At 40.7% G+C, this 14,586-nt stretch overlaps 1 protein-coding gene across 6 annotated transcripts in view; it reads right to left on the bottom strand.

Annotated features, from left to right (window-relative positions):
- The window catches only part of HECTD1 (HECT domain E3 ubiquitin protein ligase 1), an 89,669-nt gene extending 85,548 nt beyond the window's left edge, over positions 1-4,121 (bottom strand). For 5 of the 6 annotated variants that reach the window (XM_011224054.3, XM_011224052.3, XM_011224051.3 and 2 more), the window contains exons 1-2: positions 3,985-4,121; positions 2,411-2,571 (exon numbers count right to left, since the gene is read on the bottom strand). In XM_011224054.3, coding sequence (XP_011222356.1) covers positions 2,411-2,550 — 140 coding nt within the window. In that variant the 5' untranslated portion in view covers positions 2,551-2,571; positions 3,985-4,121. Of the gene's footprint in view, positions 1-2,410; positions 2,684-3,984 lie in introns of all 6 variants that reach the window. The other variant, XM_034648506.1, reaches the window with a different exon arrangement.
- Between the last annotated feature and the right edge of the window lie 10,465 nt (positions 4,122-14,586).

A 14,586-nucleotide genomic window follows, 5' to 3' on the forward strand; every position in this document is an offset into this window, starting at 1 on the left:
TAAAAAATTGTCACGAATTTAGTCCAACATCCATTTTTTGATAGACACATTACTGGTAAGCTACATGAAACAGGGGTAATCATTCCAATTTGAAACAGAGTTATTATCTTAGTAAATACAAAATATAAGTCACATATGACTTGAATTTCATCTTTCATAAAATTATATTATATCAAATATAAATAAGCCTAGAAGGGAAAATGGAAAGAACAGTTGTGTTAGGATGGTAGGATTTTATATAGGGATGTTTCCTATTTTTAAAATTTCCTTTAAAATTGTCTTAATATGGTAACATCTTTTTAAATGCCATTATAAATAACTCTACTATATATTAGTACTTAATAAAAATACAAAGCAATCATTAATTTGATTGGCAAGTATAACTTTTTATTTTTTAAAGATTTTATTTATTTGAGAGAGAAAGAGAGAGAGACACAAAGACAGCCACAGAGAGCACAAGTGAGCACGAACTGGGAGGAGAGAAAGGAACCCAATGCAGGACTCAATCCCAGGACCCTAGGATCATGATTTGAGCTGAAGGCAGACACTTAACTGACTGAGCCACCCAGGCGCCCCAGGAAGTATAACTTTTTAAAGTTATAATACAGAATATAGAATATGTAATATATAATAAAGACCGTCTAATGAAATCTATGAATACTCAAAATCTACTTCACTTTTATATGAATCCTGTTAAAATAAGTATCAACAGGGGGGCTAAATTATTATGCATTCAAAGTTCGTTAATAACAAAAACTAGTTGACATGAATGGGCCATTACGAAATTGTGATTTGGGGTGGGGAAATGGGTTAATTGGGTGATGATTCACTAAATTCTACCCTTGAAACTAAATACTATACTACATGTTAACTAATTTGAATTCAAATAAAATCTTGAAAGAACACAAAAATAAAATCTTGAAAGAAAACAAAAATAAAAAATTGTGATTTTTGAAACTTTGTTTATAAGGCTTTTTACCCTAAGATTTTTATTGTCTTAATGGGATTTACAATTAAGAATTTTTAACTTTATTAATTCATCTCATTAATTATTCATTAAAAATAAAGACAATTAAAAATACTTTGTCAGGGGCCCCTGGGTGGCACAGCGGTTGGGCGTCTGCCTTCAGCTCAGGGCGTGATCCCGGCGTTATGGGATCGAGCCCCACATCAGGCTCCTCTGCTATGAGCCTGCCTTCTTCCTCTCCCACTCTCCCTGCTTGTGTTCCCTCTCTCTCTGGCTGTCTCTATCTCTGTCAAGTAAATAAATAAAATATTAAAAAAAAAAATACTTTGTCAATTTAGCGGCACCTGGGTGGCTAAGTCAGTCAAATGCTTTAGTGCTGCCTTTGGCTCAGGTCATGATCCCTGGGTCCTGGGATTGGATCAAGCCCCGCAAGGATTTCCCTGCTCAGCAAGGAGTCTGCTTCTCCCTCTGCTTCACCCTTACCACCACCCACTCATGCTCACATGCACACACTCTGTCTCTCTAATAAATAAATCTTAAAGAAAAAAATACTTTGTCAGTTTGTAATAACACCCTTTATTGCCACCTCAAAGAAATTAAGATAATTATACAAAGTTTTAAGTCAACATCTCAAACATTTTCTAATTACCTCAAAATGGAATTAAACCAAATATAGAAAATCTGAGTTTTCATTTACTTACTACCAGAATTTAAATTATAAATAAGTAATATAAAATAAACAGGAAAAACCAAATGTGTTCAGCATTCAGAAGAATGGTTAATCTAACTGGGCAAGTATCACATAAGAGGAAAAACAGCATTAATAGCCCATCTAGTAATGAATTCTTTTACATTTTCACACAAATTCTACATTAAAACCTCTGAATAAAATTGTTTAAACTCCAAATTTCAAAATCTGTTTCTACTCTCCCAAAAATATGGTATATGAGTAACATCCAATTTATACCCTCCACGCTGAAATTTACAAAGCGATCATTTGCTTTAAGGAAAGTACAATGTCGCAGGAATTAACTAATGAAAAAAGGAGCAGTTGGAAACTATGTTCATCATCTTCTGAATCTTCATGTTTATTTCAAGTTAATTTCTCGGTACAGAAACAGATAACTTTAAAGAAGTATTTGTATTTTCCCAGTTCATACTTTGAAAATGAATCAAGCAAGCTATGGGTTAAAATAAGTATTCCCTAATTCCTATTCATTCAACAAACATATATTGGTGTCATCACAATTATCATTACAGGAATTATTTCACCTACCAACATTTATTTCTCAGAAAAGGGCAAATGCAGAACTGCAGAAACTTTTAAAAAGATAATTTTAAAACTCACTAGAGAAAAGTCCACACAAACTAAAGTCAGCAAATGGTTGAAAACAGATGTCACCACAGCAACCCCAAAAGATGATGATGAAGGGATGTACTTACGTTTCAAAACAACGATCCACGTTGTCAGACATCAAAAGCAGCATGCATAGCTGTTCAAGGGCTATTAGTTGCATGTCCCTTTCATCTCCCTGTCCCATCTGTAGCCATTCCAGCAATGTATCAGGATCCACATCTGCCATGGTTTTTTAAAAGCCTCTTTGCTTAAATTAAAAAAGGAAAAGGAAAAAGTCCTTTAAATATCCAGGACTGATCAGCTTGGGTTTAAAAAATTTTCTTTTACATCAGCTAGAACCAAATGTTCCTGATGTCCTCCTAGGAATTAGAAAAGACTCATAAGTATGTTTGAGAGAGCACTTCAATGCAGTTTTTCAACTTTATTCCTCCGGTTTAACGTTCATATGTCATACTAAATAAAAACCAGTTTTGCGCTAGAGTATAAGCTGATTAGGTTGCTACTTAACTGGAAACCAGAGCTGTCTTTGTCAAACACAAACAAACTTTAGATCCCACTACTGCTTTTACCAACGTCTGTGCCAAAAGGCAAAGAATACCTTACTAGAGGTTCTTTTTTTCCCCCAACAAACTTCTTCCCCCCTCCTCCACCCAAAACTCATCTTCAGATAAGTGTTAGATTCAGTATTTTGAGGAGATTCTAAGCAGTGTCCAATCCCCCTCCAAATTAAGTTTCTGCTTTAAAATGATCTCCAATTCCACAAATTCTGCTGACTTCCTAATTTACTTACTGCTTCTTAAGACGTCCACATACAAACAATAATTAGATCCAAGTTGTATCTATGAATAAAGGAGTGGTTAAGAATTCTGGCAGTCTTGGCAACTCTTAAAAGTAAATGCAATGGACTAACATCTTACGGATCCGAATACAAGCCCATCTACGGCCCTCTTTCCCATCCCCACAGAATGGGGCAGTTGGTTAAAAAAATAATATAAAATAGAGAAGCAGCCCCAAGAGGCAAGTCATTACAAAAGCCCGGAGGCGCCCTGAAGGAAGGACAGCTTTGGATCCCAGGTAACCTAGCTGCAGGTGTGTGAATCCAGCCACGGGTCCCGGTGGGCACCCAACGGCGGCGACCAGCAGGGATGACCCAACACTCCGGGCCCAGTCGAGCCCTGCTCCGGGAGGCGCAGGCACCGCGCTCTGGTTTCTTGGCACCAAACCCTGCCTAAGTTAGCTACCTGTGTCTAGGAGGGGGAAGTTCGGGGGGAGAGGCAACAAGCCTCAGTGCCCAAAACAGGCCGCCCGGCCGAGCAGGGCGGCGGGTCTCTCGGGAGCGGCGCCCGGAACTTCGAGGCTCGGGGGGGACGTCCCTGGCCCGACCGGGAGGCGAACCCTTCTCAAGGGCAAGGGGGGCCCGCCTTGGGCTCCGGCTCGGCCAAACCAGGCTCGGGCTCGAGCAAGCCGGGCCCCGCCGCGGGCAGGGCCGGGGGAGGGGAACAAAGGGGCTAAGCGGGTTAGTCCGCAGCAGCCCGGCCGACCTCACCCGGAGCCGGGGTCTCGCTCCCCGCACGCCGCCGGGCATCCCGGGTCCCGGCCCCCGGCCTGGCCCTTCCTACCACCTAAGGCGCTTGCGCCTCCCCGTCCCTCAAGCTCTTACCCCGGCTTGTCGTCCCAAACCGCTCCGGTCCAGCTCCAAGCAGGCCGCGGGCAGAGCCAGGCCCGGCCGCGGCCCTCGAGTTACCAGGAAGCCGCAGGCCGCGCAGGTCGAGCCGGGCAAGCGGCACAGGAAAAGCCGCGCCTCGTCCCTCCCCTTCCTCCGCGGGGACCTGGTGACAGGGAAGCGAGAGGTTCCCCCCGACCGGCGGCAGCCAGCGCACGTCCGGTCCCCGGCACGCGGCTCTTCAGGCCCGCAGCTCACAGGCCCGCGCAGTGCTGCCAGCGGCGGCGGGGGGTGGCCGCGTCCATCGCGATCCCGGAGGGGGAAGGGAGGAGGGTCGGGCGAGAGCGGGGCGGGCAAGCTGCGGAGGGCAACCGAGCTCGGCGGAGGCGGAGCAATCGACTCTCGCGGCAGCGACCCCACCGGCCGCCAGGTGGGGCGCTGCGGAGACCGGTCGGCCGGCGGCGCAGTAGCCCTAACCTGGGGCGCCAGGCTACGCGTGGCCGTCGCTAACAGGACGCTCTGGCCCTGCGGGCCTCGGACTCCCTTGTCAGCTGTCGCTTTTCTGCCGTACGCCCGCTCCCAGCACACCCGCACACTGGTGCACGCACGCTCAGCCTGTTTTGCACCGTGCCTACACACTTAGCGTGCTCCTGCTGTTAGGCCCCCACGCTACACGTCATAGCTGCGGCCAACCTGTCCTTGCCGAGCCCCCGACCCGTACTCCGCCGCGAGCTCCCCTCTTCCCCGCAAGGCAGCCCGACTCGCGCACGGAAGTGCGTCTCGGGAGGAAAAGCACCTCCCTGGGGTCTTAGGAGGCAAACCGCCCGCAGTGCACCAGAAGGAAAACCTTTCACCACAACCCTGGGAAGTAATTATTTTCGAGCATTGTCTCCATTTCACTGAAGAGAGAACTGAGGCTCCAAAAAGCGTAGATTCAGGCCCTGCGGCGTCGCGGTAAGCAGCACCGCTGAGAGTGTGCTTTTGACTCTTTTTCCTGTGGGTTGTGGTCTCAAGTATATCCGTGGTTATTCCCTTCAAACGTTTTGTGTTTCACACGCTTTGAAAATAAAATAGGCCTGCTTATATGACCCATTTGGAGATTTTTAGGATGTAGTTAATTGGAAATGTGAATATAACTTCTTTTAAATAAAGAAATGAATCCTTCGGTTTGTGAGATAAGTAAACCCATACTTCAGACACTCTCACTGTACTCTCCCCTTTTCATCTTTTGTAACAAAAATGAATATTACATAATTGTATTTGAGTTGTGTTCCTTTAAGCAATCTGCATATGCTTGAAGAACCAGTATTTTGGAAATTACAGATTTGCGCTTCAAATATATATAGGCACATATTCCACTGTAACAGGTCATGGTCTCTAGGTCTCCTGTTAACAGTTCAAATCAAGAGAAAAGGGTAGAGGATTCTATCTTCTCACAACTACAACACATGACAATAATTGGGAGCTATGACTGACGTGGAGCTGCCAATAAAATCTTCCAGGACGAAGGTCTTTCTGGACTTTGAAGAATGGGTGGAATATGGACAGTGCAAGGGAGGGGGGAGAACACAAGCAAAGCCTGACACTGTCTGACAAAGGAAAGAGGAACTGTGCCCCAAGCAAAGAACCTACATTAAGCAATGAAGGGGAGAGAAGGTGGGGACTAAAGTAAGCAGGGCCTTGAATGCCAGCTGCAGAATTTAGGCTTAAATAAGTAACAAGTTTTGGATTAGAACACCGACTAGAAAAATTGATAGAATGGCTAAAAGGAGCTACCTAGACAAGACAACTAGCTGGGAGGTTGCTGAAATCCTCTAATAGTGGAGGAGGGAAGGGCCTAGTTATTGACAATAAGAATGGAGAAGAGTTAAACCTAACAATTATTTTTTTTAAAAAGATATATCAGAATTTAGGGGGCGCCTGGGTGGCACAGCGGTTAAGCGTCTGCCTTCGGTTCAGGGCGTGATCCCGGCGTTATGGGATCGAGCCCCACATCAGGCCTCCGCTGTGAGCCTGCTTCTTCCTCTCCCACTCCCCCTGCTTGTGTTCCCTCTCTCGCTGGCTGTCTCTATCTCTGTGGAATAAATAAATAAAATCTTTAAAAAAAAAAAAAGATATATCAGAATTTAAATATTAACTTCAATTCTTTTTTATTCTTTTTTTTTAAAGATGTTTTATTTAAGATAGAGCGAGAGTGAGCGAGAGAGCCCGAGCAGGGGGAACAGCAGGCAGAGGGAGATGCAGACTCCCCACTGAGCAGGGAGCCCTGCTCCAAACTCAATTCCAGGACCCTGGGATCATGACCTGAGCTGAAGGCAGATGCTTAACCAACTGAAACACGCAGGCACCCCAACAATTCTTTTTTTTTTTTAACCTGCAGAGAGAACTTGGAAGCTAGGAAAATGATAATGCTATTAACAGAAAACAGAAAAGTTAGAAGAGACTATACTTGTATAATTTTTTAAGGCATATTTTCCTTTATTCCTTCAACATCTTTATTCACATCACCCCACATATACCCCAAAATGAATGACTGTAGTATGTTTTAAAGAAACCTTATCCAAAAAGTGCTATGACTTTTATTGTTATTTTATTATTACATTATTTTTAATTAAAATATGAAATCCCAGAGCAAGAGCATTCAAGTAAAAGAATAAAGCCCTGACAAAAACGGAAGATCTTGTGAAGGCAACTGACCATACCTAAATATATGTCCCAAGGAACCACGATATGTTTACATGTTAATATTTCACCTCCATGTCAAAATATAAGAATAAGGGCCATTGAGGGGCACCTGGGTGGCTCAGTCAGTTAAGTGCCTGACTTCACCACAGATGATTTCAGGGTCCTGGGATCAAGTCTCACATAGGTGACGCTGCTAGGCAGGGAGTCTGCTTAAGGATTTTCTCTCTCCCTCTCCCTTTCCTTTCCCCTCCCCCAGCTCATGCTTGCTCTCTCTCTCTCTCTCTCTCTCTCTCTCTCTCTCTCAAATAAATAAATCTTCAAAAAAAAAAAAAAAGAAGAAGAAGAAGGAGGAGGAGGAGAAGCAGGAGGAGGGGAAGGGGGAGGAGGGGGGAAGAGGAGGAGGAGGAGAAGAGCCATTGGGAATTGCTATGTACCAGACACAGTATAAGGCACAGTGAGTCACAGACTTCATCTTTGATAAGCTGTATAAAAGTCTATGAAAGGTAGATGAGAACGCACTTTCCTTGTCTTCCTCCATGATAATACTTATCACGTAATATTGTCAGCTACACTGAGAACATCAAGGAGATAATGGCAGGTCAGAAGGCCTCAAAAATGATGTGTGAACTAGATCTCAAATGTTCAGTTGGAGCTGGCCAGACATTAGGAAGACCATGTTGAGAGGCACAGAAGTGTGAAAAGGACTCCCTTTTGGGAAACAAGGAAGAGGTCACCATTTGGGCATAGGCCCCACTTTTATGAAGTATCTTCAAAATATATACAGTTAACTAGGATTGATTCGCAGATTCAGAAAGGAAGATATCATTCAAATTTAAACTCTTATCCCACTGATGGACATTACTCTGAATTTTTAAAATAAAATAAATCTTATTATGAATAACACAGTTATATGGCATTACATTTTTTATGTATTAAAAGCATCATTAGATGTAAACATTTCAAATATACTTAAAAAATGTCTGTTTGGGCATTTCTTCAACTTTTAACTGGAAATGGGAGTATACCTGGCTTCTCTCAACTTCTGAGAAGCTGTAACTATGAAAGTGTGTCCATTTTGGAACAGGAGAAAATGAAATTTGGCTGGAACCTACGGTAGAGTTAGTGGCTGGAAGAGAACATTAAAGTTAATTGGAATTAGTTTGCTAAAGGTCTTGAACATCATGCTAAGGAGTCTGAAGTTTGTTCTTTGGGCAGTGGGGAGCCTTTGGACATTGTAAATAAAGGAGCACTGTGATATGATGCAGGTTTTAGGATTATTAGCCATCTTCAAGTTAAAAGTGATTTCTATAAGGGTGCCTGGCTGGCTCAGTCAGTAGAGCATGTAACTTTTGATATTAGGGTTGTGAGTTCAAGCCCCATGGACATAGAGTTTACTTTAAAAAATTAAAAATTAAAAAAATTAAAAATAAAAATTAAAAAACCATAAAATTGATTTCTGTAAAGCTTTACAGTTCACATAAGACTTTAACAAAAAATATTTAATCCTCCTATACTATTTAATATGCATGAAAAATGATCGGGTGGCTCAGATGGATAAGCGTCTGCCTTCCACTCAGGTCATGATCCCAGGGTCCTGGGATCCAGCCCGGCATCAGGCTCCCTTCTGAGCTTCTCCCTCTCCCTCTACTGCTCCCTCTGCTTCTGCTCTCTCACTGTCTCTGTCAAATAAATAAATAAATAAAATTAAATCTTAAAAAATAAAAAAATCTTGGGGCACCTGGGTGGCTCAGTCATTAAGCGTCTGCCTTCGGCTCAGGGAGTGATCCTGGCGTTCTGGGATCGAGCCCCATGTCAGGCTCTTCCACTGGGAGCCTGCTTCTTCCTCTCCCACTCCCCCTGCTTGTGTTCCCTCTCTCGCTGACTGTCTCTCTCTCTGTCGAATGAATAAATAAAATCTTTTAAAAAAATAAAATAAAATAAAAATTAAAAAATCTTAAAATAAAAAATAATAAATAAAATCTTAAAATAAAGAAAGAAAGAAAAATGATATAACTGTATTAGCATAAACATTATCTTTATTTTACATAAGAGCAAAAACTCAAGAGAAGTTAGGTGACTTGCTCCTGGTCTCACAGCTAGTAAAGGACAGGTCTAGTTCTCAAACCTAGTCCTTCAACTCTTTGGCTCTTAGAGTCTGAAGGACTATTCAAGATAACGTGGGGTGCCTGACTAGTTCAGTAGTGGGAGCATGCAACTCTTGATCTCCGGGTTGTGAGTTCAAGCCCCACATTGGGTGTAGAGATTACGTAAATAAATAAATAAACTAAAAAAAAAAAAAAAGACAACCTATTCTTCCTTCCTGCATGCTGAAAACAACAACAACAAAAACCCACAATGTGGCCATCTGTCTGTGCCATCCCTGACTTGTTATCCAGATTCTTCTATAATATTTCCAGTGTTGGGAAATTATTACTTCATGAGGCAATACATTTTACTTTTATCTACCAGCTTCAATTATTAAAAGGTGGTATAGTAAAAAGGCTAAACAGATGAGAGTTGGCTGAGCAATGTGTGAAAACCAGTTCCCATTTTACTAGCTTGGTGAGCTTGGCAAATTATTTAATCCTTCCAGACTTCAATTTCTTCATATGTAAAATTGGATAACTACAGCTACCTAATCAGATGAATGTTAGAAGAATTGAAGGAGATTATGCATGCAAAGAACTTAAGCCCCGTGGTTCCCAACCTTAGCTGCACATTAGATTCACTTGGGGAACCTTTTTTTAATAGACTATTTTTTAGAGCCGTTTTAGGTACAGCAGAATTGAGCAGAAAGTACAGTTTGCATATACCTCCTGCATGTACTTCCTTACTATCAACATCCCCTACCAGGGGTGCCTGGATGACTCAGTCAGTTAAGCATCTGTCTTTGGCTCAGGCCTTGATCCCAGGGTCCTGGAATCAGCCACACATGGAGCTCCTGCTCACCAGAGAGCCTGCTTCTCCCTCTCCCACTCCCCCTGCTTGTGCTCTCTCTCTCTGACAAATAAATAAATAAAATAAAATAAAATAAAAATCCCCACCAGAGTCGTATATTTGTTACAATTAATGAATCTGCGTTGACATATCACTATCACTCAAAGCCCATGGTTTACATTAGGATTCACTCTTGGTGCTGCACATTCCATAGGTTTTGGCAAATTAACTGTATCACAACACATTTTCATCCTTATAGTATCATACAGAATAGTTTCACTGCCCTAAAAATCACCTGTATTCCATCTATTCAGCTCTCCCTCCCCTGTAGCCCTAGTCACCACAAATTTTATTTACTGTGTTCATAGTTTTGCCTTTTCCAGAATGTTATATTGTTGGAATCATACAGTATGTAGCCTTTTTGGATTGTTTTCTTTCACTTGGTAATATGCATTTAAGGTTCTTCCATATCTTTTCATGGTTTAGTAGCTCATTTCTTTTAGGACTGAATAATATTCTATTGTCTGGTTGTACCACTTAATCCATCCACCTACTGAAGAACATCTTGGATGCTTCCAAATTTTGGCAATAGGAATAAAGCTGCTATAAACATCTAAGTGTAGTTTTTTTTCTTTTTTCATGTGCAGGTTTTTATGTGGACATAAGCTTTCAACTCATTTGGATAAATACCAAGGAGCATGATTTCTGGATTATATAGTAAGATATGTTTAGTTGTTTTTTGTTTTTTAAGATTTTATTTATATGAGAGAGAGGGAGCAAGATCACAGGCTGGGGAGGGCCAGTGGGAGAAGGAGAGGGTGAGGGTCACGCAGACTCCCCACTGGAGCCCAACTTGGGGCTGATCCCAGGACCCCAGGATCATGACCAGAGCCGAAGTCCAGGGTGTAACTCACTGAGCCACCCAGGTGCCCCAGAATTTGTTTAGTTTTTGTATTGAATATTGGAAACAGCTTACATGTTCTGTCAATAGCAAAGTGAACAAATCTGCACATCTTCATCTAATCTGGGCAGATGTTAAAAAAAAAAAAAAAGACTGATTTATGGGGCACCTAGCTTGTTCAGTTAGTAGAACATGCAACTCTTGAACTTGGGGTTGTGAGTTCAAGTCCCATGTTGGGCATAGAGCTTTCATTGAAAAAGAAGGAGGAGAAGAAAGAGGAAACCGACTTAGAAAAATGACAATTTTTTTCTTTCTTTCTTTCTTTCTTTTTTTTTTTTTAGTGAGAGAGAGTGCTGGTGGGAGGGGCAGAGGGAGAGGGAGAGAAAGAATCCCAAGCAGGCTCCAATCCGTGTGCCAGATATGGGGGTCGGTCTTACAACCCTAAAATCATGACCTGAGCTGACATCAAGAGTCAGACGCTTAACTGAGCCACCAAGGCGCTCCTTTTTTCTTTTTCTTTCTTTCTTTTTTTTTAAATGAGAAATATTTTAAACTTAGAATAGCAAGTTGCAGAGTCACAAACACATTAAGATCCCATTATATTTTATTTGTTTGTCCCTGGTAATTTTTTTTAAGTTTTACATTTTAACTCCAATATAGTTAACATACAGTGTTATATTAGTTTCAGGTGTGACTCAGTAATTCTATACATTGGGGCACTTGGGTGGCTCAGTCGGTTAAGCATCTGACTCTTGGTTTTGCCTCAGGACTTGATCTAGGGGTCATGAGATCGAGCTGCAACCCAGGCTCTGTCTCAGAGCAGAATCTGTTTGGGATTCTGTCTCTCCCTCTCCTTCTGCCCCTCCCCTCCAAAATAAATAAATAAATCTTAAAAAAAAAATGAGAGTCTTTCTTGGTTTCTCTCTCTTTTTCTTTGCTCATTTATTTTGTTTCTTAAATTCCGTATGAGTGAAATCATATGGTATTTGTCTTTCTCTGATTTATTTCATGTAGCATTGTTATACTCTAGCTCCATCCATGTTGTTGCAAATAGCAAGATTTCATCCTTTCCTATAACTGAATAATATCCATTCAATATGTATACTCAAAAACAAGGAATCATGGAACACTACATCAAAAGCTAATGATGTACTGTATGATGACTAACATATCATAATAAAAAAAATTTTTTAAATATGTATACCATCTCTTCTTTATCCATTCATCTATTGATGGACACTTGAGCTGCTTCCATAATTTGGTTATTGTAAATAATGCTGCAATAAACAAAGGGTCCATATCTCCTTTAGAATTATTGTTTTTATATTCTTTGGGTAAACACCCAGTAGTGTGATTACTGGATTGTTGGGTAGTTCTATTTTGAATTTTTTGAGGAACTCCATACTGTTTTGCACAGTGGCTGCACGAGTTTGCATTCCCACCAACAGTGCACGAGGGTTCCTTTTTCTCCACATTTTTTTTTTAATTTTTTATTTATTGGGTGCCTGGGTGGCTCAGTGGTTACTCGGTGGCCTTCAGCTCAGGTCATGATCCCAGAGTCCTGGGATAGAGTCCGCACTGGGCTCCTTGCACAGTAGGGAGCCTGCCTCCCTATCCCTGCTTGTGCATGCGCTTTCTCTCTCCTCTCTCTCTCTCTGACAAATAAATAAAATCTAAAAAATAAAATAAAATAAAATCTAAAAAATAAAAAGTAATAAAGGAGAGTAATTTCTTTCTATATCCCTTTTCAGTGTTTGAATTTTTTTACAATCATTTTTGCAATTAAGAAAATTCTTTAATGCATACAGATGGTAGAAAAATTGGAAAATTCTGACAGAATAAAAAGAAAAAATAATCACCTACTACCTTGAGATTATTATCATTAACATTTTGATAACATTTCTATAGCCTTTTTTGTAGGCATAAACATAAACATATATAAAATCATATGTATTACAAATCATGACCATATTTTTTTTTAAAGTAGGCTCAACACCCAGTATGGAGCCCAACATGAGGCTTAAACTCATAACCCTGAGACTGAAACCTGTGCTGAGATCAAGAGTTGGCCACTTAACCAAGTGAGCCACCTAGGTGCCCCACAAATTGTGGTCATATTAAATGCTATAAAGTTAATAGGACAGTAAACCAGTCTTAAGCCTTTTTCTTGGACTACTTACACTACCAAAGTCCAAAATTCATCTACCCATCAGTATCCAAACTCCTGTGTGATTCAAAGAGGTTTTTTTTTTATCCCTTTTATCAGCTAACTAAAGAAGTCTGAGGGCTAGACTTTATTACCAAGCCAGGAAAAATAGCTACTTTTCTTCAGCCATGAGGATTAAAACTCTGCTCTCAGAGATCAGAGTGTCTGTGATAGCAGAGTTAAAGAGGTGAGCAGTTATTCAAGTAAAGATGCTTAGGAGAAAAATCCATCTAGGTCATTCAAAACCAAAATTATCTTTTACTTCCCTGGAGGTCATTTGCCATACATTATCTGAATCCTTGTCTAGAAGACCTAAAAAGCTAAGGGCGCCTGGGTGGCACAGCGGTTAAGTGACTGCCTTCGGCTCAGGGCATGATCCCTCCGTTATGGGATCGAGCCCCACATCTGGTTCCTCAGCTATGAGCCTCCTTCTTCCTCTCCCACTCCCCCTGCTTGTGTTCCTTCTCTCGCTGGCTGTCTCTATCTCTATCAAATAAATAAAATCTTAAAAAAAAAAAAAAAAGATTTAGAAGACCTAAAAAGGTAAATCAGAATTTAATATAAACTTGGAGCCCATGGAATATTGTTTGACTTATTAGGCAAATGCCAATGGTTTGAGAACACTTGCAGACTATATATATGTACTGTTAATGTGGGAATCTGGATATGCTAAGATAGCTAGAGATTAAGGCAGGGAGATTGTTAACCAAGGAAATTAACCACCAAGTTTTCAAAGAAATGTTATCTATACTAGTTTTTCTTTGACAATCATCATGACTATATGATTTCAAAGTTTTTTATTATTCAGTTTCTTTAGGTTTATATTCAATTTCCTAATGTGTATGTCATAAAAAATATATATTATATAACCACTATCTAATATTGGAACATTTCCATCACCCTAAAAAGGAAACCCGATACCTATTAGTGGTTATTACTATTACATTCACTCCAAGACCTAGTACTTGGAAACCATTAATCTACTCTGTATCTGTACAGACTTGCCTATTCTGGATATTTCATAAAAATAGTATTATACAATATGTAGCCTTTTATATCTGGCTTCTTTCATTCAGATTTATGCATTCAGGGTTCTTCCAAATTGCATGTATCAGAACTTCCATTCCTTTTTATGGCTGAGTAATATTCCATTGCATGAATATACCACATTTTTTTCTACCCATAAGTTCATGGACATTTGGCTATTTCCAGTTTTTGGCTATTATAAATAATGCTTCTATGAACATTCATGGACAATATTTGGGTAGATATACATGTTTTCAATTCTCTTGGCTATATACCTAGGAATGGAAGCTATATTGTTTAGCTATATTGTTTAGCTTTGGGAGGAACTGCCAGATGTTTTCCAAAGCAGCAGTACATTTTACATCTCCACCAACAGTGTATGAGGGTTCTACACCTCTTATTATCTTTTTTTTTTAACATTTTGAAAAAAGATTTTATTTTTTTATTTGACAGAGAGAGAGCACAAGCAGGGGGAACAGAAGGCTGAGGGAGAGGGAGAAGCGGGCTCCCTGCTGAGCAGGGAGCCCAGTGTGGGGTTTGTTCCCAGGACTCTGGGATCATGACCTGAGCTGAAGGCAGATGCTTAACTGACTGAGCCACCCAAGTGTCCCTAGGGAGATTTAATTTTATCTACATTTCCTTCTGCCTCTGTTTCCCATATCAATGTTGAGTACCTTTTGTGTGCTTATTGGCTATTCATATATCTCCTTTGGAGAAATGTCTATCAAAATCCTTTACCCATTTTTAAATTGGGTTATTTGTCTTTTCATTTGAGTTGTAAGGGTTCTTTGTATATTGTGGATAAAAGTTTCTTGTCAGATAAATAATTTGCAAATATTTTCTC

Source organism: Ailuropoda melanoleuca, chromosome 20 (assembly GCF_002007445.2).
Source record: "Ailuropoda melanoleuca isolate Jingjing chromosome 20, ASM200744v2, whole genome shotgun sequence".
Classification (NCBI taxonomy): Eukaryota; Metazoa; Chordata; class Mammalia; order Carnivora; family Ursidae; genus Ailuropoda; species Ailuropoda melanoleuca.